We start from the raw sequence: 24,472 nt of genomic DNA, 5'->3' as shown, positions 1-24,472 counted from the left end.
GACTTATATTACATCTTGTAAAAAAATGTTCGATGGCACCTTTAACTAAATAAAATCAGTATTTGGTCTGATCACCCTTTGCGTTTAAAACAGCTTTTGTCCCAAGCACACTTGCACATAGTTTTTCAGGTAGGTTTCTTCAAGCATCTTGGAGACGTTGTCACAGTTCTTCTGGAATTAATCTGTCTCAGTTTTTTCTGTTTTTCATACCAGCTGTTATGAAACTCCTTGTGCATACAAAAATCTCACTGGATTATTACAATTAATGGCAAAAGGAATGTTTGGAAATGTAAACTGATAGTTCCTACTGACACACTACAGCAAACGATATAAATAACTGGCTTTAAACCATTTTTTGGGTGAAAATACTAACTTTTGCACAGTACTGTATATGTGAAATTCTCCTACATTCACTCGTCAAAAACATAGTTTGAGCTTTATTTTGGTAAAATGTTAATAATTTAAAAACACATCCAAGTGTCTGATTTTATATATATATATATATATATATATATATATATATATATATATAAAGCCACAATATCAACTAACAACACTGTGTTTAATTATTTAAAAAATACAGTATTTTTTCCATTTCCAGAAAAGAAGCATTTTTAGAGATACAAGGTTTCCAACCGACAGAGCGGATATAGTACTTTGGATAATACAACTGCTAGTTGAAGCGGCAATTAAGTGGCTTCACGCTTTTTCTTGTAGAATACATTTGACTTGAATTTGATTGAATGTTATTCAGAAGAGAATTTTTAAATTTGATTAGTTCAGCTTTTTCCTTCATATCTCAGATATGCTCTCAATGCAATCTCAGAATTATGAAGAGTGCTTCATTTCTGCCCAAGTATACATGAACCATCTGAATTTCAAGTTCCCATTAATATCTCAGTGTAAGAGGGAGCCAAATGTTTTACTCAACCCATTCAGGTGCGTCACAAAGATGAATCAGGTTTCTGTGAAGTAGTTGTTTTCTGTTTGAAACAAACCAGCGTTTCAGACACAGCCGTGCTTTTGCGTGCTCCTCTTTGATGAGACCAAATGAACGACATCAAAGTGAACATGCTCACTTTCATTGGGCCTCCACTTCTCATTTACCTTCATTTGCAAGTTGACTCAATATTCCGGCTCTTTGTGGAGTCAGAAGGTGCGGGATTGTTTGATCTCCAGGCTTCGAAAAATGGCAGACAATTCCCTTTCTGTGCCTTCAAAAGCGTGAAGCCCCTTAATTGCCACCTCATTAAAGGAATGCGTGGCGAGCGGCGATAAACCAAACAAAAGAAAGCGGATGTCTCCCTTATTTCCATCCATCCATCTCTCCCGCTTTCTCTGAGCTCACAGTGGACAGAGCGTCTCGACATGGGAGTGGAATAATCTCCCAGTGCCCTTTAGCCTGGTGAGAGCACAATGTGTGTGTTGGTGTGACAGTGTACATCAGTCAGATAACCTGCTTAAGAGATGCTCCTGGAAGAATACTAGGTTATTTTATTAGGTAGCATATGCCAGCGGACATGGTCAGCAACTTCTGCTGCTATATTTGTATGCACTGCAGTTTTACATTACTGGGCTGTGGCAGTTTTGTGCTGGTCCAGATATACTGCATTTTATAATTTACATTATAGTGTAAGATATAGTGGCGTACTTCAAAAAAAGTACCATGTCATTTATTTGAAACATTGGTAATAATTGAGTACTATGGTATATACTGTATCAACACGTGAACAGTATATTGTGGTGCCACCAAATACTTATTTGTAAGGGATATTATTCTGGAACTGAATGCAACAGTAGGGTACTGATATTAAAAATATGTCTGACTTAAGCAGTGTGTGCCATCAAAGTACTGCGGGAGCAGTTCGCTGGTTAAAGTCGTCGCAGTTTCTCCAGGGTGGCTGCATGAGCTCTGATGACGACCGCTAATCCATGCATTTCGTGTTTATTCTGACACATTCAGTTCTGCTAATGCTCACAAAACCGAGCTTTTACTCAAAAAACTCTGTGTAATGTGACATTATTACTATTGTCATAGGCCTGTTTATCAAAATAAAACTGATAAATTGAAAGTGGAGACAATACCTCAAAAGAGGCCTACATTGTTATCACTTTCCCAACATTTGTGTCATTATTCTTAAAAGTGAGTCTCGATGAGTCTGAGACTCCTGGCCTGAGATTGTGTCCCAGACGGCATTACATAATTTGTGAATATTTCTAAATATTTGTGGCTTAAACAGCTGGAAAATTGACTGTACTTCAGTTCTGTGGATGTTTTGCCCAGGCAAGGTTATTATAGTTAACTAACAAAAGCTAAAACTATTAAAAAAAAATTTTGGTTTCTTTTTATTTTGCAAGCAATGGTTTGTTTTTATTGTGTGTACAAAAATAATAGTTTAACCCTTCACAGATTTGAATGGTGCTACTCTTATGACCATAAATGTCTGAGTATTTTAAGTAGTTTCTGCTTTTATAAGAAAATTCAAGTGATCGCGCAGGTGCCTCATGCGCACACACAACATAACCTGTCAGTTTTCTTAACTTGACATCGCAGTCTGTTCATTGTAAAAATAAAATACAGTCCACCAAATATATAGGAAGTTACACTTCTTATTTTAAATACTCTGTGTACAATCTGTGACATTTACTGTGCAGTTATGCCAAGCATATTTTGGGGGGTTATGCCATCCTGGCGCTGGGTCTGTACATATGTTCCAGAGAAAGTGAAGTTTGTGCGAGAAATGACTGTCCTCTGTGCTTCCATATGAGTTTCACAAACTTTAACATGTTTAACTTCTGTTCTGTGTGATTTTTAAAAATGGCTTAGAAACTTTTGACCTCTCTCTCTCTCTCTCTCTCTCTCTCTCTCTCACTCAATCTCACAGGTTTTTACAATGATTTTATTTAATAAAGTTGTCTATAACTGACTGACAAAATCCTGTGCGATCTCATCACATTTAAGAATTCTAGCCCTGTGACAGCAGTGTGATGTGTCATGTGAAATCTCTGTTGAAACACTTGGATGACATGCCCTTAAAGGTGTCATATAATATTGTTTGTTCAAGAAAAAGTCTTAATTTAGTGTTTCATAATCATTTTCAAAATTCTCGATGTGTAATAATTAAACAGGCTGTTTTCTGCTGTTGCTGTGCCTTTAAGGCTTCCCTGGAAAATTCATTTATGGAAAATTCCTTTTACCTAAGAAAAATAAGTAACACCATTTATGGGTTGCAGATCCAATATAGTTGGTCATGCCAAATGTTCAATTGTTAAAGTCGGTTGTTAAATGATCGGTTCGAGGCGCTCGTTTCTTACATTCCCAGCTCTCCACAATTCCTGTCGGAAGGAGTGGTGGAGCACTCAATGCTCTTGAAACTACATTTGCAATTAAAAAAAAAACGGATGGAAAAGTGAACATGCTTGCTGTTGATGTGCCATATGAAGCTGTCCAAGTTTGATTTATGATGCTGTTTTTCCTTTATGCTTGCAGTTTAGTGAGAATCAACAATATGTACATCATACAAAAATTACCCTGGAAATCATACGCATAGCACGTCCTGATTTTGCTGAGTTAGATGCATTCCTGAACATATTTTGTTGATCCTGGAACAACATTCTAGTCTGAAAATTTAGTCTTAACCCTATTCCTACCCCTAAACCTAACCCTACCCAAAAATCAGAGGGAAATGATAGATGATAACACTGATGTAGAAGCACCAATTCATGATTTTAAGCCTAAACTTGACATAATCTGTAAACTTGTCCCTCAAATCTGATACATATGTGTTTGTATATATATATATATATATATATATATATATATATATATATATATATATATATATATATATATATAAAATTATGGTTTGGTCTGTGCATCGAAACATTGCTTTACTAAGTAATCGCTCAGAATGTGACATTATATGAAAATGTCTATGCCTCCAAAACTTAAAAATTACCCTGGAAAACACACATACATACACACCAGGAAAAATATGGTTAGGTCTGCGCATCTAAAGAGCATGGATATCTGGTTTGTTGCTTCCAGGTAATACAAATAAAGCTTAAGAATTGCTTTGATAATGCCTGTGAAAACTACAAAAAATATGTATCAGGAAGCACAAGGAAAAAAAAGTTGTTCTAATATTTAATGTTGCATATGAATACCCCATTTTAGGATTTGTTGTACCAGTTATGTCTGTCATTTCTATTTTGTCTTTACTGTTTAGTATATTATTTGGCATAAAGTATCCTAGCAAACAACACAGTTCAGCATGTTTTGATATCAGTATTGCTGATTATTATATTTGATTATTTCTCTCCTTTTATCGTGTATTTTGCAGATTGTGGCCTTAAGGGAGCAAAATGCCCACATTCAGAGGAAGGTGGCATCAGGAGAAGGGGCAGAGGACTTGTTGGAGGGAACTGATGCCCAGAAAATTCATGGCAAGGTGGGCACTTACTCCTGCCAGGCTCTTAACTGCCTCACAGTAGTTCATGTTTTCTCAACAGTCAGATTTTGGTCAACGAATGCCAAAAGTACAGTAACTGTTTTTTCGTTTGTTTGGTTTTTTTTGCTTCTGAAGTAAGTCTCTTATGCTCGAAAGAAGTCTCTTATGCTCACTAATTCTGCATTTATTTGATCAAAAGTACAAATAAAAACAGAAGAAAATGTTGAAATTGTCATGCATGGCTGTGGTATAAAGCACAAAACCAAGGAGAATATCAAATTTATTAAATCTACTAGCAGAAACACTGATCACTGGAGAATAAAAGAACAAAGTCTTCAGTGTCACATGATCCTTCAGAAATCAGTCCAATATGCTGCGTTTGCTGCTCAAGAAAGATTTCTTATTTTTTTAATTAGTTTTGAAAAGAGTTTTGGTGTAAACTGATTTTCAGGATTTTTTTTCAGGATTCTTTGATGAATGGGGTGCATTTTGATCAATTTAATGCTTGCTGAATTAAAGTAAGAAAAATCTTACCAGCCCCAGACTAGTCTAGTAGGGAAGAAAGAAATGGAACGATATTTATTAGCTCAAAAGGGGAAATATTAATAATTAGTCATAACTCGTTATAATTAATTATACATATTTGAATCAGTTAATCAAATTAACTTAATGTAGCTGAATTAATATTACAATGAATGAATCTGTTCAGCCAGCGAACACTCAGTATTGATTGTCTATCAACTTTTCAAGAAGGATATTTTTCCGTGGCTACAGAAAAATATCGCTTTCTTAGCACGTAGCTGTGATTGAATCGTTATCAGGGACATCAGAATCAACTCGCAAGAGTGTGCACCCAAGTTTTATTGAACTAAATCACAAACACATAACTAAACTAACAAACACACATACATGCATACAGTTTACCAAGGGAAAGAGAGAGTTGAAGCAGAATACAGGAAAGCAAGAACTAGGACCTAGTTCTGCCTGTGTGTTAGCTACGTTTGGGATGCTAGTTGCAGTTTTAGGGGGATGGGTTCACAGAACTTTGAGAGAGTGGATTTCTGGATAATTCATTAAATATAATGAATAACTGTGTGTCTGACTGGCTACAGAAACTACTGAAAATCAGTTTTTGAATACAGAAGTGTACAATACAATCAATAAACCTTCACTATACAGTCAACACACACTCATCCTGTCAAACTGTATTTCTAGAACAAATTTAATGTGCTATTAAACCGATCGTAGCAGAATATTGCCTCGCGCTCCTGATATAAAGATAACAGGATGAAAGGATGAGAGAAGTGTCATCCTCCTCTCACTGTCACCGATGGGCGCCGTGTGCGGCATTAGATTGTGTTGGCATGGTGACAGTGATGGCAGGAATTTGTGGCCTCGTAGAAGATAAAGGCTGGCACTTTGACAGTATATCTCAATTGGCCAAATTAATCTCCCATGATGCTCGATAGATTTAGTAGCACTACCGACAATATCCATGGCGTGTGGCACTGATGCATGGGTCCAGCCGACCAACTAGAGGTCATTGGTTTTACCTGTACTTTAAACAAACAAATCTGACCCTCTCAAATAGATACAAAAAAAAAAAAAAAAAGCAAAAAATGGAAGAGAGAGACATAAAAGTGGCAGTGAGTCATTATCAGGCCCTACAGCAGCTCCAGAATAAACCACGGCTATTCTTTGTCTTGTCATTCTCGTCTATTTATGATCACAGAAGCTGTTCTGGTGAAGTCGTGTCGATCTCTCGTGGCTTCACAGCTTTGACAGAGTAAATTCTGTGTGCTCTGCAAATGATTTTATTACCCTTCTGTCTTGGAGTCTGCAACCATAAATTAAACAGGGTTTAAAGTCTAATTTTAGTGCGGCATAAGACGTGTGAATATGTGACAGAAATCTTTATTTTAAGGCATGGCAGAAGAAAGATCTGCTGAGCCTCTGTTTCACACTCTCAGAATGCAATTAGACTGAAAAGAGCATGCTGGGAATTCAAAAATCCATATAAAGAGCACTGGTGCTAAATGACAGTTTCAGTGAATGAAATGAAATCATGAAACTAAGCTAATATATTGTAACGCATTACAAGTAACATGAGTTACGTAATCAGATTACTTTTTTAAAGTAACTAATAAAGTAATAACACATTACTTTTAAATTTACAACAAAATATCTGAGATACTTTTTCAAATAAGTAATGCAAGTTACTTTGTTTTTCCATTTATTGACTGACAGCTCCCCTGTCTCCATGTTGAGAGACATTGTGAGTAGGCCTGCACGATTCTGGGAAAAATATGAATCACGATTTTTTAGCTTAGAATTGATATCACGATTCTCTACAACGATTTTTTTTCTCATGAAATGTAATGTTTATTGCACACATGAACCATGACAAAACAAAACAAATTGGAAGTACCAAAAATATTTGTTTTGGCACCTATAGAACATTGCACATCACCACAAGCCTGTAGAGGCTTCAATATAGAACTACCGCGCTCGCTTGACGAGTGAAACACGAGACTAGCGTTCACACCAAACGCGAATAGAGCGTCAAATTCGCGTCTACCGCGTCTAGTTTGCCGCTAGAACATTTTGAATGCATTCGCGCGTCTAGAGCGAAATAGACGCGCGTAAAAAACAAGCGTATGAAGCGAAATTGACACGCGTCCGAGGCGAAATCCGCTTCTTGTGGGAGGGGCAAGTGCTAGGCGGTTGTCTGTTTGCAAGATGGCTGATGTTGATCGTGCGTTCATCGAGAGAGATACCGCTTTGTTTGTATTTGCTCTGGAGAGCAGAAAAGCGGCGTAGGAGTCAGCGTCGCGGGAAGGCTGCGGGTCGATAAACGTGTACGTGACTCAAAAGTGAAATGTGTACAACTTACCAGGTAGCCCAATCTCCTCACCGACACTCTTCCAAGCGAGGGCCTTCTTATTCCTGTCTGAAGTATGAACTTGTGTCATAAATCTCTGTGTGACTGCTCACTGATAATATCAGTCGTTCTTCCATTTTGAATGAGTGACTTCGGACGGGCCTGCCGCCACAGCAGCAAGCAGGCTCCTGATTGGCATAAATTCGCGCCGCGTTAACCAAAGTTCAAATTTTTCAACTCGGGCGTCAGACGCGAATTCGCGTCAAACGCTAAATGCACAAAAAGCACCATTCGCGCGAAACGCCTCATTCGCGCCGCGAGACGTCCAGTGCGCGTAAACGCGTCTTTACATTGACTTAACATTGAAATCATTCGCGCCAGACGCTCTATTCGCGTTTGGTGTGAACAGGCGCTTTGTCGTTGGCTGAGGGTGAAGAGCGGTCCTTTCAAAATAAAGGCTGATTTTTTTTTTTTTTTTTTTTTAAATCGAAGTCATTTAAAAATTAAATCTTGAACAGGGTGAATCGAGATCGCGATTTTATAACGATTTATCGTGCAGGCCTAATTGTGAGTGTCGATTTATTTCACTTTTGGTGTGAAAGGGCCTTTACATTTGCCAAAAATATAACTTTTTTGTCAAAAACAAAAAATCAGCCTAGATGAGAAAAAGTAATGTAACGCATTACTTTCCATTAAAAAGTAACCAAGTATAATGCAATCAGTTACTTTTTTAGGGAGTAACGCAATACTGTAATGCATTACTTTAAAAAGTAACTTTCCCCATCACTGGTGATAATATAATGAATTTTTTACATTTAAACATTTATTTTACATTTAATGAATACATTACATTTAATATATTAATAAACAAGAATACTAAACTTATAAATAAACTAGAAAATAGACTTAAAATAGACAAGTAGGTATGTTCTTTGTGTATTGTGTTTATTGAATTTTTTCCTATAAATTAGTGAGTTGATGAATGTTAAACTTTTGAGTAAAACGCTGCACTCATCACTGTCAACTTTTAGCCAGCCGTCCAATCAGAGTGAAGTAGGGGCGGGACAAATACAACACCGACCAACTGTCACAACATTCTTGCTGTACAACAACATCAGCAAGCAAAGAACGGAACAAAATGGATGATAAATTAATATCACAGGTCTCGAACATACATAGCAAGTACTCTACATTGTGTGGACATAAATTATCCACGAAATATTGGATATTCCGTATTATAACAACAAAGCATCTCAATAAAAAAAAAAAAATAATAAAAACGCTCTGCCGAAGCTTTCAGCTGGCTAACAATGCTTTGGTGGACATACGGCCTTATTCATAAAAAGAGGCCATTAAACAAACAATATTTAAAATATACTGTCATTAAAGGGTTAGTTCACCCAAAAATGAAAATTCTGTAATGTATTACTTGTATTACCTCATGCCGTTCCACACCCGTAAGACCTTCATTAATCTTCAGAACACAAATTAAGATATTTTAGTTCAAATCCGATGGCTCAGTGAGGCCTTCATAGGGAGTAATGTCACTTCATCTCTCAAGATCCATAAAGGTACTAAAAACATATTTAAATCGGTTCATGTGAGTACAGTCGTTCAATATTAATATTATAAAGCGACGAGAATATTTTTGGTGCGCCAAAAAAACAACAAAATAACGACTTGATGGCCGATTTCAAAACAATGCTTTAGAAAGCATCGGAGCATTATGAATCTGTGTGTCGAATCTGCTGTTTGGAGCGCCAAAGTCATGTGACTTCAGCCGTTTGGTGGTTTTGAACCATTGAACCGCGATCTGATTCATGATTCGATACACTGATGCTCCGGTGCTTCATGAAGCAGTGTTTTGAAATCGGTCATCACTAAATAAGTCGTTATTTTGTTTTTTTGCCGCACCAAAAATATTCTAGTCGGTTTATAATATTAATATTGAACAACTGTACTCACATTAACTGATATAGATGGGTTTTTAGTACCTTTATGGATCTTGACAAAGGAAGTGACATTACTCCCTATGAAGGCCTCACGGAGCCATCGGATTTGAACTGTTCCGAGTTGGCTAAAAGTTGACTTAATTTCTGTTCCGAAGATTAACGAAGGTGGAACGGCATGAGGGTGAGTAATAAATGACAGAATTTTAATTTTTGTTTGAACTAACCCTTTAAGTTGTTTCTATATTCATTTGGAGAGTAAGTGTGAAATTATTACAATATAAAAATATTAAAAACGATTGACAGCACTAATTTCAAGTAACAAAAATGTTTTTTTTTTTTTTATGGTTGTAGCTTTAGTTCTATTTAACAGTGCTAACCCTGATAACAATGTGAAGTTATACTGAATTAGTTAATTCTGTTTAAAAATCTTTATTTTAATTGGTTGAATCAATCCCACAACACTAAAGGAAAGTGTATTGTGTGTGTTTGGGCTGCAGCGGTTGTCTAACGGGTCGATGGAGTCGGGGGACGAGGCCAGTCAGGTGGTAGAGCTGCAGGAGCTGCTGGAGAAACAGAACTACGAGCTGGCACAGATGAAGGAGCGCATGTCCTCGCTGTCCTCCCGCGTGTCCGAGGTGGAGCAGGAACTGGAGACGGCCCGCAAAGACCTCATCAAGAGCGAAGACGTGAACAACAAGTTCCAGAGAGATATTAAAGAGGTGCAGTATGGGTGTATGTGAATTCGGCTGTGTCTGAAACCTCATCCGACTGCACACCTTGTGATCCTTTCTACTCATAGATAGTTTTCTTAAAAGGTGCCTTCTTATAAAATTTTGTCCGTTATGGCCCTGACTGACCAGGTGTCTTCGGTTTTGGACACAGACCCCATCTTGATGTCACATTGATAATTAGTGACAGCCGGACAGACTCTGGGAAATGTCTGTTGAATTTGAGATGCAGCTATTGATGGAGAGAGAGGTTGTGGCAGCCCGAGGCAGCGAGTGTGTGTGTGGTTCCGTGTCTGAATGTGTGCTTTTGCCTGAGATATTTGTCCTCAAGCCCGTGTGTAATTATAGGGGAAGGATTTTTGATTGACAGCAGACTATTACACCTGCGGGCTGCTTAGGTGTGTGTCCAGTAACCAACATTATGACAATATATGTGTGTGTGTCTTTATACAGGCTATGTGTCAGAAAGAAGACATGGAGGAACGGATCGTGACTCTTGAGAAGCGCTATCTCAGTGCTCAGAGAGAGTCTACGTCGCTACATGACATCACAGACAAGCTGGAAAATGAACTGGCCAATAAGGAGGCTTTCCTCAGACAGGTCAGGTTTTGACCAGTTGTTTTCCAATTTTCTTCTCCATTTCCCTTTAGTATTATTTTAAAATTGCTTTGATATGTCGCAATTACTTACCTTCCATATTCATACACTGCAGGAACGCACAGATGTTTTGAACTTGATAACTGACAGTCATTCCAGTCGTAATTGAACATTCTGTTTTGCTGATGCCATGGTCAGGATGACACAATTTCATATCCTGCCAAATGATTTACCAGGATTTCTTGAGTGCATGTTCTGAACATATTACAGAGACAGAAGGGCATGACAAACTTGACAGCATTGATTAACTATTATAATTAATCATTCAGACACAAAAAGAAATTCTGTCATTATTTACTCATTTTGTACCAAATTTGTATGACTTTTGTAGAATATTCCTTTCCATATCAACAAATATATATATATATATATATATATATATATACTATTGTAGTAGTAGTAACACTTTTTTTAGTGCCGTAGTTACATGTTACTACATGTACTTACTACAGTAATATTACAGTAAATTAAGCATAATTACTAACCCTAACTGTAACTATATAGTAAGTACATGTAGTTAAGTAATAGTTCTCAGTACTTAAGTAATTACAATGTAACTACGGCACTGTAAAATAAAGTGTAACGGTAGTATGTATTAATGTTGTGAATTAGCTTCTTTTTTTAAAATTTAATGTCAAGTTTTTATAATTTTGTTATGTGGTTTTGTCATTTATATTATTTTTTAATGTTTCTATTTAGTTTTATTAATTTATTTTAGTTTTAGTAATTTTAGTACTTGTATTGTTCCAAGAACAAGCAAAAAATAGGCAGTTATGTAATTTGTTTGTTTGGGCACACTGAAAAGGGCCACGCTGATCCACTTGTTGCTGTGGAAGCTGGACTGTCTTATGATGTGTGCTATATGAGGATAAACCCTCTCTGATCACTGTTTGTGTGTGTGTGTGTTTCCTCCCACAGATGGAAGAGAAGAACAGACAGTTACAGGAGCGGCTGGAGTTGGCAGAACAGAAGCTCCAGCAAACCATGAGGAAAGCTGAGACACTGCCTGAAGTCGAGGCTGAGCTAGCACAGAGGATAGCAGCTCTCACCAAGGTACACACACACACACACAGGTTTGTTTTTGTGAATTGTGGGGACATTCCATAGACATAATGGTTTTTATATTGTACAAACCGTATTTTCTATCGCCGATTTGTAAGCCTTTTGAAAAAATGGGGACATGGGGTAATGTCATCATAAGTCTCCCTCTCCTTGTAATACCTATGTCATACCTGTGCATTTAATGCAAACCAGTGTTGTAAAATTATTTAACTAAAAAAACATTTTGAGTTGAAATAAAGAATACGTAAACATTTGGGAACATGAATTAATTTTGTGAATTGTTTTTTTAACTTATTATTTGAAGTGAACCATCAGAATGAACCATTGACGGATGAATCTCTTGAGAGAGCGAGCGAGACATCAAACTGCAGCCCATGTTGGGCTCAACTGTTCAGGCTAGGGGGTTAAGGGGTGACCCCTGCTGAGGTGGTTTCTCCTACTGACCACTGCACGTTAAGAGCCTCTCTTGGTTTGGTTGGTGCAAAGCATTATATTGCACTTAGTGTTGCTTTATTATGAGCATTGATCAGCATAAAAACTTCAGTATCATCAGTGTTCTTTTATTCTTTATAAAAGTGTTATTTTAAATAATTATCCTGATGAAAAAATAGCATTAATATTTTATTTAATTCTTTATAAATTATAAAATTATAAAAAAATAACATTATTATTATGTTAATTCTTTCTTTGTAAAATTGAAAAAACAAAATGTAGGGACGGGGACTTTTTTTTTTTATTATTGAGAATGATTAGGTGGTTTGCTGTGATGTCATGTGAGTGACAGGATGTCCTGTCCTCACGCCAGTAAACACATCATCAGAGAAGAGAAGTAATGCCACTGCAAGATGGAGGGGAAGTTATTTAGATTTAAGATTATGAGGGCACATGAATTAAAGAAAAAATATGATATGAATTAGTGTTGTCAAGAGTACCGACTTCGAAGTCGGTACTGAAATTGAAAAAATATGGCGCTTTGAGAGCTGTTGAGCGGATTCCTAAACACTTCTGATTGGCCATTGTGTTATACGCTCATCAGATATGTCTGTGATTGGCTACAATGATCAACACTTCAAAAACGTGTTATAAATAGACATCAGTGACACTCTACACAGAGCGCTTACACAGATACACACTCTTTCAAACTTAAACACTTCCGCGCGTTGATCATCGAAGCCGATCACAGACATATCAGATGAGTGCGTGAACACAATGGCCAATCAGAAGTGTTTACGAATCCACGCAACAGTGCTCAAAGCATCATTTTTAAAATTTCAGTAACGACTTGGTATCGAAGTTGGTACCTTTGCCAACAGTAATATGAACGGATAAATCATTTATAATACATGCTGCAGTATTCCATAAAAAATAAGATTTGTCTATTTTGATTTCATGGTGACTTTAAAGAAAAAGTAAACAGATAGAAATGAAACTCCTGTTCATTATTTAAACCATCTGTAACAAACGGCTGTGAAAAACATCTACTGATAGAAATGATTCATACGGCTCTCATTATTAATGTTGTGTGATATTTCTCTGTATTGTGTGGTTTGGTAGTCTGATATGGAAGCTAAACTCCAGGACATGAACTGCAGTCTTAGGAAGGTGGGGCTGAAAGCCGCTCTCTCTCTTACTCACTTTGCTCTGTTTGGTTGTGGGTCTGTTCACTGCTGGTGTATTTCAGCTGCATGTGATGCTCAGCTGGGATTTTCTTCGCTTTAATGAGTTGCTGACGTACTTGGTTCTTTCTGTTCACCCACGAGAGAACAGAAGCTTAAGGAAATAAACACTCCTTCTCTTTACCTGTGTGATCAACCATATCTGTGGTGTTCGGTGTGACGGCACCTTATAAACCAATGACACTCGTAAAAATCTAGATTTAGATTTGAGCCAACATCACAGTGTGTGGGTCTTTTCTCTGCTGGTTTGGGATAATTTGTGGATTTACATTTTCTTATCTGACAATATACATTGTTTTTGTTTGTTGTTTAGGCGGAGGAGAGACACGGCAGTATCGAGGAGCGTATGAGACATTTAGAGGGACAGCTGGAGGAGAAGAACCAGGAACTGCTCAGGGTCAACATCACTTTATATCATTAAAGAATGCTTTTTTTTTGGAATTGAATACTTCCATACTATGTTTTTACAGTATGCTTTGTGCAGAATGTACATTTCCTTTTCATATGGAATATCTAAATTGCCAATGTTTGCCAAAATATGCAGTATAACATTGAGCATTCTGCGTGGAAAACAGTATCCCACAGTGCACTGCACTCTGCCTTGACCTTCTATTTCAAGTATGATGAAGAAACTGGCAGCAGAATCAACTATGATTGTTGTCTCCTCCTAACGGATTATTTTATTGAACTGCCAAAAATACAAATACATACCAGGGCAACATTTGTAAAATTAAAATCCTCAGAGAGCTGGTTTATCTATTGTCTCATAAATGGTAAAAAAAGTAAAATAACTTTTCATGACTGTGTCCTTCTGGTTGAAATATATTATATTACAAATATTTTTTATTTTTTTTATGTTATTTGATGAATTCAAAACATTCACTTAATGCATCAGCAAATTCACTTACTTTCACATATTGTATCATTTTGGAACCCTAAATGCCCAGAATTTCGATTTTGCAATGTCTCTCCAAATTTACCTGGATGCAAATTTTAGGAAGCTAATGGCTTCCTAAAAAGATGTGAAAAGTGAAATTATAAAATATTTGATTTGTGTGAATGTTTTTTTATTTATTTATTTTTATTGGATAAAATGGTGTATTGTGTTTCTTCAGGCTCGACAGAGAGAGAAGATGAACGAGGAACACAACAAGCGTCTGTCAGACACTGTGGACAGACTCTTGACCGAGTCCAATGAACGATTACAGCTCCATCTGAAAGAGAGAATGGCCGCTCTTGAGGAGAAGGTGGGAGACGATTCATCCGTCAGTGCCGACGACTTCCAGTCACATCAATTACTCATACTGTTTTCATTGCTTCTCTTTCAGAATGTACTAATACAAGACTCTGATAACTACAGGAAACAGTTAGAAGACTCCATTCAAGAAAAGGTCATTAGTTTTTATTTTCTGAAAACGAGCTTGGTGGAACAATTTTTAATGCAACGCTTTGCTATCCATTCTGAGTAAAATGAAACTTTAATGTGTTTTGCGGTTGTAGTCTCATCTCTCGGAGGAGATAGATAAACTGAGATCTGAACTAGATCAGTACCGGTTGAGGACCGGATCCCTTACAGAGCCCACGCTGTCACGGTAAGGGAGAAAGCATGAAAAACTCAGAACTATCCTTTTACAATAAACAATAGCTCAGTTCCAAAACACAGCCATCTTGACAGAATATCATAGCGTCATAGGCGTGCGCTCGACACAGTCGGCAGCAGTATATTAGCAGCAGAATTGCATGTTAGGATACATTGCTATGAATTAAATAAAAAAATAGGAAAGAAATTCTGACCATAAATACATAATATATTATAAAACTGGATAACAAATAGAAATGTAATTGAATATGTATTATTTCAGCCAAAATGTTTTTTTTTTAATGCTCTTAGAGTGCAAAAGTCGGGTTCTGGAAGTAAAAACCTAAAGTTTTTTTCACCTTCTGTGAGCTACGAAGTTCTTAATCGATGGTATATGTGACCCTGGACCACAAAACCAGTCATAAGGGTCAATTTTCTTTTAAATTGGGATTTATACATCACATGAAAGCTGGATAAATATGTTTTCCATTGATGTATGGTTTGTTAGGATAGGACAGTATTTGTCTGAGATACAACTATTTGAAAATCTGGAATCTGAGAGTGCTAAAACATCTAAATATTGAGAAAATTGCCTTTAAAGTTGTTCAAATTAAGTCCTTTTTAATATATTTATGGTAGGAAATTTACAAAATATCTTCATGAAACATGATCTTTACTTAATATCCTAATGATTTTTGGCATAAAAGAAAAATCTATCATTTTGACCCATACAATGTATTTTTGGCTATTGCTACAAATAAACCTGTGCGACTTATGACTGGTTTTGTGGTCCAGGGTTACATATGCTTTTGTTGAAGCCATTGTTTCTTATTTGACTGTCATTTGCAGTGCCTCATGTAATCTTAGTTCTTTCCCTCCTTAAAGCTGTTAAGTAAACAGTTTTGTACTTTTGTATTTTTGTTAGATTTTGAAATATTTTATGTTTTTGAATCAAAGTTTGTAATGTTTCACCTCGTAGCTGGTTGGTTTGGCTTTTTAACAAATAAAATACTTCCAGAACCAAGGCCACTGAAAAAGTAGGCAGAAAAAGTTGGAATATTGGCTGTAAGCTTAGCAACTTTACTAACATCAAATTCTATTGGAATTAAGAGTCAATTTTCTCATATACTTCCCATAAGGATTTATGTGGCAAGTAGATGTATACTGTTCCAGATCAGTCACTTATTAAGTTCCAGTATTAGTTTAGTGATAGTACTTATGTAGACGGCAAAGCAGCTCACTAGGTTTTGGAACAGAGTTCATGTTACCTTCTCTTTGCAGTGATATTAAATAAATTACTTATGGCACTTATGTTCTTTGATTCCCCTGCATGATTTTATATTGTTCTTTCACTGCAAATGGAATTTTAGCATTGAAAATGTATTCTAGAATCTAGATGTCTTGATTCCAGGTCCCATCTGGATGCATCCGGAGATCTGCGTTTCTCTCTGGGTTCTCTTGCCGAAACGCAGTCGGACCATTATCGCTCCACCAAGGTGATCCGCAGACCCAGAAGAGGGCGCGTGGGGTTACGTAGGGACGAACAGAAGGTAGGAGCTCTTAACTCAATTTCTTCTTGAGCTTTGTGCTGAGCATCACTCCTTCCTGCTTCTCTTTCATCTTCCTGCAGGCTAAGTCTCTGGGAGAGCAAGAATGGCGCTCTCAGCAACTTGGCATTCTGGGTGGCCACCAGTTTGAGAGCGACACAGAGATGTCTGATATTGACGACGATGACCGAGAGACCCTTTTCAGCTCTATGGATCTACTGTCTCCTGGAGGACATTCAGATGCTCAGACTCTGGCAATGATGCTGCAAGAACAACTGGATGCCATCAATAAAGAGATCCGGTCAGTCCTTTCATTGTGACCACAGAACCTTTGGTAACACTTTATAATAACTGCACACTATGAAGCATTAGTTAAGCATTAGTTAATAGTTATTTCATCACTTATAAAGCATTAATAGACATTTGTAAGTAGTTTATAAATACAGCTATAATTGCTTTATTCTTGATTTATAAGCATATCTATAATGTGTTTAATAATTGTATTTTCATACTTTATTAATAATCAATGTATCATTTCTAAATTAAGTATTACATTATTTACAAACCAGTTATTTGGGAGTTGTCAGTGGTTCATTTAGGAAGTGTAAGTAAATGATTAATAAACTATTTAAACATTCATTTATACATCTTATTATTTAGACACATAGTAATAGTTACTTAGTGTGTTAATAAATGCTTTATTAACACACATTCCTACTGCAATTCATGATTAATTCAGGTAATTATAAAACATTTAGAAGTTGTCAGTTAACTATTTTTGTGAGCTCATCTAAAGTGAGGACTGTTTATGCTTTGTAAAGCTTTTATAAATGAGATTTAAAGGTTCAGTGATCTTCTGCACTGCTGTTCTCTAATGTTTTAAAGTTAGTACCGTGGAAGTTTTGACACTAGGAATATGTTAATAAAGCATTTATTAACACACTAAGTAACTATTACTATATGTCTAAATAATAAGATGCATAAATGTACATTTAAATATTGTATTAATCATTTAGTCACACTTCCTAAATGATCTTATGAACCACTGACAACTTCTAAATAACTGGTTTGTGAATAATGAAATACATAATTTAGAAATGATAAATTAATCATTAATAAAGTATGAAAATACAATTATTAAACTCATTATAGATATGCTTATAAATCAAGAACAAAGCATTTATAGCTGTATTTATAAATGGCTTACTAATGTCTATTAATGTTTTATAAATGATGAATTGACTATTTACTAATGCTTAACTAATGCTTCATAGCGTGAGTTATTCTAAAGTGTTACCGAACCTTTTTGTAGACTAGGCTTATATTGTGTTGTCTTAATTGTCTACCCAAAGATTGAGAAGATGCATTACTTTAAAAAGGCTTTAATGTTATGCAATACATCTATATAGCAATGAAAGATCATTATATTTCTTAACAATATCACCTCAAAGGTCACCAAGGGAAAATGTACAAGGAGAACAGCATGGGGTCTTAAGACTGACCCTTGCTGCACACCGTCTTTAGCATTGTGAAGTTTGACAGCTGTTCATTTACACTAGGATAGGATCTAAACCACCTGTGCAAAAATTCCAACAAGATTTCCAAGCCTGTCTAAAAGAATGTTAATGATATCTCAAAGAGTATATGAAACAATTTGATATTTTAAGTCAATTTTAGAACACACATTGTTTTTATTTGTTATGCGTCTCCCAACAGCGAGATATATGTTACTGCATAAGTTTGTTTTGTTCCGAGTGATTTGAAAGTCTGGTAATGTGTGATCCTCAGTTGTTTTATGATGCAGGTGTATGATGCCTAGAGTTTTAAATTATGTTCAAGTTGTATAGTGTATTCCAGACTTTGGCTATTTTCTCCTCCATTTATACTGGCACTTACAGATCATTCTTGTCACTCACTCATACTCCTGTAAATATCTACATCTGATTTTTGTTTATTTTAAGTGTTTATTCGCCATTTATTAGATGACTTTCATCCAAAGTGACTCGCACATCGAGTCAGTTTACATGCACGTTGTTAAGCCGATTATGCTTAAGCCGACAAAGAACGTGGTCTTGTAAATGCGGTAACCCGTTTTCTTTTATCGGAGTAAGGTCATAAACAGCTTAAGCATAAACCGGTCGGAGCAGGTAGTTTTTTGCCTCTTACCCTGATTTTGTGCGGCATGTAAATGCATTAACCCGCTTTCTGTCAGCTTATTGAAGTGCGCATGTGTGATACGTGACAGAAACACATCCTTAGCGCAGATTTAAACGCATCCAGACAGAGCCAGCGTTTTGCCGGAAAGGAAGAAGGAAATATATCACAAAAGCAGACTCTTTCAAGACCCAGAACATTGTGGCTCAGTCAAAATACTTCATCAGAGAATAATATATGAGCCGTAAGTTTCTTGCTGACATGTTGCAAGCTTTATTTAACATCACAACTGACATAACATATGGAAAACTCTGAGTCAGAAACGCAAATGATTATTTTTGACGCCACTACAGGGAAATATCCCAATTTATTAATAAAGTCATGTAAACGCGGTTTACTTGACCGTAAATGGGGAAAACTGGTTATTTCAGTAAGCTGATATTCAGTAAGCTGACTGATTCCTGGGACAGGGACAAGTTCCTTGACTATTATCCCAGTAGCTTCTTTGAGAACATACAGTACAGGGAATTGAACTTGTCAACTGTGTCCTATAAGAATTTATCATTCACTCTTCCCTCCATAGCCTACATATAACCTTCAACTCCCTAGCTAATCCTTTTGCTTTTTTTAACTGTCAAATTTATTGTACATTTCTACAGAAACTCAGAATCAGGATTCTGGCACACACAAGTCCTACAATGAATTAAAAACAATAAAAGTTGCTGTAGAATGCCGAGTTGTGCCTTCAGGCGGTGATATGCTGAATTAAATAGCAGCTAAAGCTCAGGATTTCTCCTGTAGGCTGTCCAGTAGTTATTGAACAAGAGAGCTTGAGCGAAAGGTAACAGCTGTTTCTGCGGTTCCTGATTTCCATCATTTCTGGGAGTAGCCATACTGTATGCCTCCTCAATATCACACCACTATCACCCGTCTGGCATCGCTGTCCCGTCTGTCGATCTCCCTCACATATAGGTGACCATAAGGCCTGACTGGATGTGCAATCGCACCTAAGGTTGTATGACTCCAACTCAAGTACTAACAAAAAATACCAACACAGGCCAGTAGATTTCATTGAGATCTAATATGAATTTTGTCCAATTCATTGGAAATGTGTGATTAATATTTAAAGAAGCCAGAACAGACGGCAATTCTTTCTTCAGCCTTTTTTATGGAACTTTAGTTGGATTTTATGTTTCAATGGTCATTTTAAATTCGCTAAGAGCCGCTTGCTGCAGACAAGTTTGAATTTTTTAGATGGTTCTCTGTCCTGTTTTCCACATTTATTTGTGGTCAGGAGCCCCCTTAATGTAAGTTTCATCAAGAAACACAGCCTCATATATAATGTACAATATAGTGTGTGTGTCTAACTTTATTTGATTACCAGCGTACAACTGTACCATTAAACTGCGCTTCTAATGTGTGTAGGTTGTTTTGATTACCACAGGAAGAAATATTGTATCCATGCGCAGTGTTTATTTCTCTCCTCCCAGTAGTGGTCCACTTTTGATAAAAGCACCAGCTTTGGTGTTTGTGCTTTTGGGCTAAAAGACACGAAACCATTGAATGTCTTACAACCGACTGTAAACATGTTAAATGCTTGACAAATGGTGAAAGTTTAATTGTTTGCAGCCCAATCGATGGTTGCTTTACAAGATATTCAATAATCTAAGCTCATGAAAAACATCCACTACAAGAGCTGTCGAATGTTAGTGCAGTAAACTGCAGTTTGTGATCTTTGAGTGTTGTGGGTTTGTGTCCTCAAGCGTTCACCGAAACCAACCACATCAGTTTTTGACCAGTAAAGCACAATCCTTTTATTATTTCTGTCTCTCTCTGAGCTTATTGCATTTGTTTTGTCATTTTTCGATGTTCAAAGTACAAAGCTTTTCATTTGGCACTATCCATTGTAGTAAGGGATAATTAGATGCTTTATCTACAGTGTTTGTAGTGTTGGTGTCCCAAAATTTCACCCAGCAAGCTTAGCACTCTAGTAATGTCGTAAATCAAAATGCTAGTAGTTTATCATCAAATTATCCCTAACTCATTGTGGGCTTGGGCTAAACTCTTTTTCTCGTTTCTCCAGGCTGATCCAAGAAGAGAAGGAGTCGACAGAACTGAGGGCAGAGGAAATAGAGAACCGCGTGGCCAGCGTGAGCCTGGAGGGGCTGAACCTGGCGCGGGTGCACCATCCCGGAGCTTCCATCACTGCCTCGGCCACCGCATCCTCCCTCGCCTCCTCCTCACCTCCCAGCGGACACTCCACCCCCAAACTCACCCCGCGCAGCCCGGCCCGCGACATGGAGCGCATGGGGGTCATGACACTGGTATACAAGCTCAGCCGTATATCTCTGTCCTTTAGGGGTCATATCATGAGGATTTACAGTACATTTTCTTTGATATTTTTTAGATTTCAGCAGTGCTGATCGTAGATGGAAAAATATGGAAATGAAATTAGGACTCTGTTTGGTTTGTTTCCCCCATGTTGGAAATGTATATGACCTCCTTAAGAATATTTGTTTAATTTAAGCCACATTACTTTAACATCTTTGGGGCGTTTTTTTCATGTAAATTGTAGTGCTGGTTAATCCACAAATTAAACTGTATTATAGCTTTTCTAGTATTTTCTCTGCAGTTTTTTATCAACACGTTGAGTTGTTTTGAATGCTTCATGACTATGGATTCCATTAACAGGCAGTAACATGTTAACATTTTTGTTTTCTGTTCTGCAGCCTAGTGACTTGCGGAAACACAGGAGAAAGGTACTACTTAAAAGTCCCTTCACAAAAGAGCTCAGTGTATTTGCCATGATTATTTTCATAGGCATTATAGAGGATACCGAGGTTGGGCAAAAAATTTCAAATTCATGAGTTGGGACTGAAATGTATTGGCTGTAGTTCAAAAGGGTGTTGATTTGGAATTAATAAGTATAACAAAAAATAATGAGGTTTATTCTTGCCTCACTGGCAAATTAACTTAATTTAAACTCGTCTGAAAACAAGTCTTATTATTCTACACCATTTTGCTCCTTAAGCACATTTATATTGTTTTAAGGATGTTTAGATATTTGTGCTGGTTAATAAAACAATAATACTGAGAATTATAGAAGCAAATAAGTATTATTACATACATGTATTTATAAATATAAGTAATCAATTATTAATAATTGTTTCTGGAATAACCTATGTGTTGTACAAAAATATCTTTATGAGTACTTTACAATGAAGAAAACAAACAAACATATAAAACATCCTGTTTTCATCCCAAAACTCACCTTCATGTTGTTCCCATCCTGTATGACTTACTTTTTTCTGTGGAACAAAATGGGAGCCAAACAAAATTGGAGCCCATTGATTTTCATTGAATTGAAATATGTTCATTTATATTCCACAGAAAAAAGTCATAGTTTTGGAACGACATGAGAGTGAGTAAATGACAAAATTTTCATTTTTGGGTGAAAAGACATTGTTAAATCAGTTTGGAATGGTGTGCAATATTGGAAGACATCAGAGTTTTCTTTTTCTCACAGATCGCAGCAGTGGACGAGGACGGCCGAGAGGACAAGGCAACCATCAAATGCGAGACCTCGCCACCTCCCACGCCTCGCCAAGTCCGCATGACCCACACGCTACCTGCTTCTTCGCACAATGACGCACGGTGAGAAGGCAAAAAGACGCCAGACAGTAGCTGGACACGTGCTGTGTACAAATATAACAACATTTTCTCACTGTTGATCTGTTTGTCTGTCTCCAGACTGACGGCTACATTAGAGACGGAGGCCAGTGCTCTGAGCAGCGTAGCCAGCAGCCAGGACTCCCTCCACAAACAGCCGAAAAAGAAAGGCATCAAGTCATCCATCGGACGACTGTTTGGAAAGAAAGAAAAGGCCAGACTGGGGCAGCTGGGAAAAGAGATTATGGGACCAGGACAAGGTACGGACACAGTCAAGGTCAAATTCAGGATAAGATCTATGAGATGATGTTGATATATCACAGAAAATACAGTCAATACTGATTTAATCTGATTTAAATAGTGGTCTAGAGTTGAATGCAAATATAATTATCACACTAACATTATCAGATGATGGGTTAATGGATCTTCTCCATCAGTAGGGAATGTATCCGATCCTGAGCTTATGGGTCAGGATATTGCAGTTGGAAAGCTGGGAACACAGGCAGAGAAAGATCGAAGGCTTAAAAAGAAGTAAGTATTTTATAAATCACTCTCTGACAAATTCAAATTATACGCCCAACACAACCTTTTATGAAGGTAATTCATTCCTGGGCCCGAATCTTGTAAAACTAATTGAATATTACTGACACACCATCACAACCTTCCTCACAAATGCTGCCATGTTATGCTTCACACACCTAAAACCTAAACACTGTAAAAAAACAATATTTGAACATATGGCCCATCTGGAAACATTGTAGTGCCTTAGGCCGGAAACATACCTTACGCAAGTAAGCAAGCGCATTGCAAGCGTACAGTCCTGTTGTGCAGACTTTCCACCGCTGGAACTTTCCCCAGGTACTAGGGACTTTGGGGTGGTACTCGGTGTGTTTCGACCACAGGGACCAGGGTCTAAATGAATTTCCGGTTACAAATTTCCCCCTCAGAAAGTCCCTGCTCGCTAGGTAGTATTTTTTCAAAGTTCATGAACTTGGGCACTGAAGATGCTGATTGGTTGAGTTCACGCAGGATTTTATTTCATCCACCTTTTTAAAAGTCTGTTGCGTTGCTGGGAGCAAGAGTTGTTTGCTCATCAATGGAGTTTAAAAATTACAGCCGATGGACCGATGACGAGGTTCAGGCTTTATTAAGCTTATATGCGTAGGACGAAATCCTACGGGAACTGGAAAGTCGTGCAGGCCTACGTCACCGGACTAATCATCACGGTACTTTAGACCTCGATGGAAACGCAGACAGCAGCAGGTCTGGGGGGGAAAGTTTTTTACCCTTGTTCCAGGTCATTTCGGTGGAAACGAGGCTTCAGTGTGCGTTTTTGTGTCACTTTGGTGATAGCAAGCATCAGTGCTCATGATAGAGTAATGCGATAAAGTAACGCTTATTTAGGTAGCTAGCTACCTAATTTATTCGTTGATGAATATTAGAGTAGATTTTAGTCATAGTCATTCAAAACGCATTTTTATTTAGTCATCTCGTTTTCGTCCGTGAAAAAATGTCGTTGACGGAAATTATTCGTCAACGAAATGAACACTGCTTCATACTGTTGATCCACCATGACAGTAGATGACGACACTTGTAGCAACACTGAAAGTTTTGTTGCATTTTTTTTCGTAATGAATTATGTTCCGATAGATAAGTGTTTCTAAAGTTAAGCAAAAATTTATTGAAAATTAGCATTTCCATCACCTACCGTAAACATTTTGATGCGCTAAAACGTTTTTGCAAAAAATTCTGAATGAAAACTTGGCTAATGTGTGATTCTGAGCTTACATAACTAACCGCCATTTGCACATTTACATATTTGCGTACAGTATGTTTCGGGCCTTATATTATATAAATTTCATGGTCAGTATAGTTTTATTTTGTTTAAGTTTACAATAATAATTAGGGCTGGTTATCGTTCAAAAATTTTCCATACCGAGACGATACCGATAACTTGACTTTGATACCGATACCTAAACGATACCTTTTTCGGTACCAGTTTTACAAAATATGTTTAAACAAGATTACATAACCTCAAAAAAATCTTTGGTTTTATATTTTAACTTTGTTGACTTTTTATCAGACTCAAAGACTCATCTCCTGAGCCACTGCGGGG

General features: G+C 37.1%; 2 protein-coding genes across 2 annotated transcripts in view; one reads left to right on the top strand and one right to left on the bottom strand.

The window, feature by feature from the left end:
* The window catches only part of ppfia2 (PTPRF interacting protein alpha 2), a 231,260-nt gene that overhangs the window by 182,490 nt on the left and 24,298 nt on the right, over positions 1-24,472 (top strand). Inside the window, exons 6-20 of the mRNA XM_067392208.1 lie at positions 4,344-4,451; positions 9,782-10,003; positions 10,466-10,612; positions 11,588-11,722; positions 13,721-13,804; positions 14,523-14,654; positions 14,736-14,798; positions 14,908-14,999; positions 16,398-16,536; positions 16,617-16,834; positions 20,771-21,011; positions 21,417-21,446; positions 22,214-22,341; positions 22,438-22,616; positions 22,797-22,887. Of these exons, the coding sequence (XP_067248309.1) occupies positions 4,344-4,451; positions 9,782-10,003; positions 10,466-10,612; positions 11,588-11,722; positions 13,721-13,804; positions 14,523-14,654; positions 14,736-14,798; positions 14,908-14,999; positions 16,398-16,536; positions 16,617-16,834; positions 20,771-21,011; positions 21,417-21,446; positions 22,214-22,341; positions 22,438-22,616; positions 22,797-22,887 (2,009 nt within the window). The remainder of the gene's footprint in view (positions 1-4,343; positions 4,452-9,781; positions 10,004-10,465; positions 10,613-11,587; positions 11,723-13,720; positions 13,805-14,522; positions 14,655-14,735; positions 14,799-14,907; positions 15,000-16,397; positions 16,537-16,616; positions 16,835-20,770; positions 21,012-21,416; positions 21,447-22,213; positions 22,342-22,437; positions 22,617-22,796; positions 22,888-24,472) is intronic.
* Positions 22,686-24,472, bottom strand: part of acss3 (acyl-CoA synthetase short chain family member 3) — an 82,627-nt gene continuing 80,840 nt past the window's right edge. Inside the window, exon 17 of the mRNA XM_067392209.1 lies at positions 22,686-22,846. Within this exon, the coding sequence (XP_067248310.1) occupies positions 22,818-22,846 (29 nt within the window). The 3' untranslated portion in view covers positions 22,686-22,817. The remainder of the gene's footprint in view (positions 22,847-24,472) is intronic.

This window comes from Chanodichthys erythropterus, chromosome 8 (genome assembly GCF_024489055.1).
Source record: "Chanodichthys erythropterus isolate Z2021 chromosome 8, ASM2448905v1, whole genome shotgun sequence".
In the NCBI taxonomy this organism is placed as follows: Eukaryota; Metazoa; Chordata; class Actinopteri; order Cypriniformes; family Xenocyprididae; genus Chanodichthys; species Chanodichthys erythropterus.
Note: the sequence above shows the minus strand (reverse complement) of the source record. Positions and strands in the feature narration are given on the sequence as shown.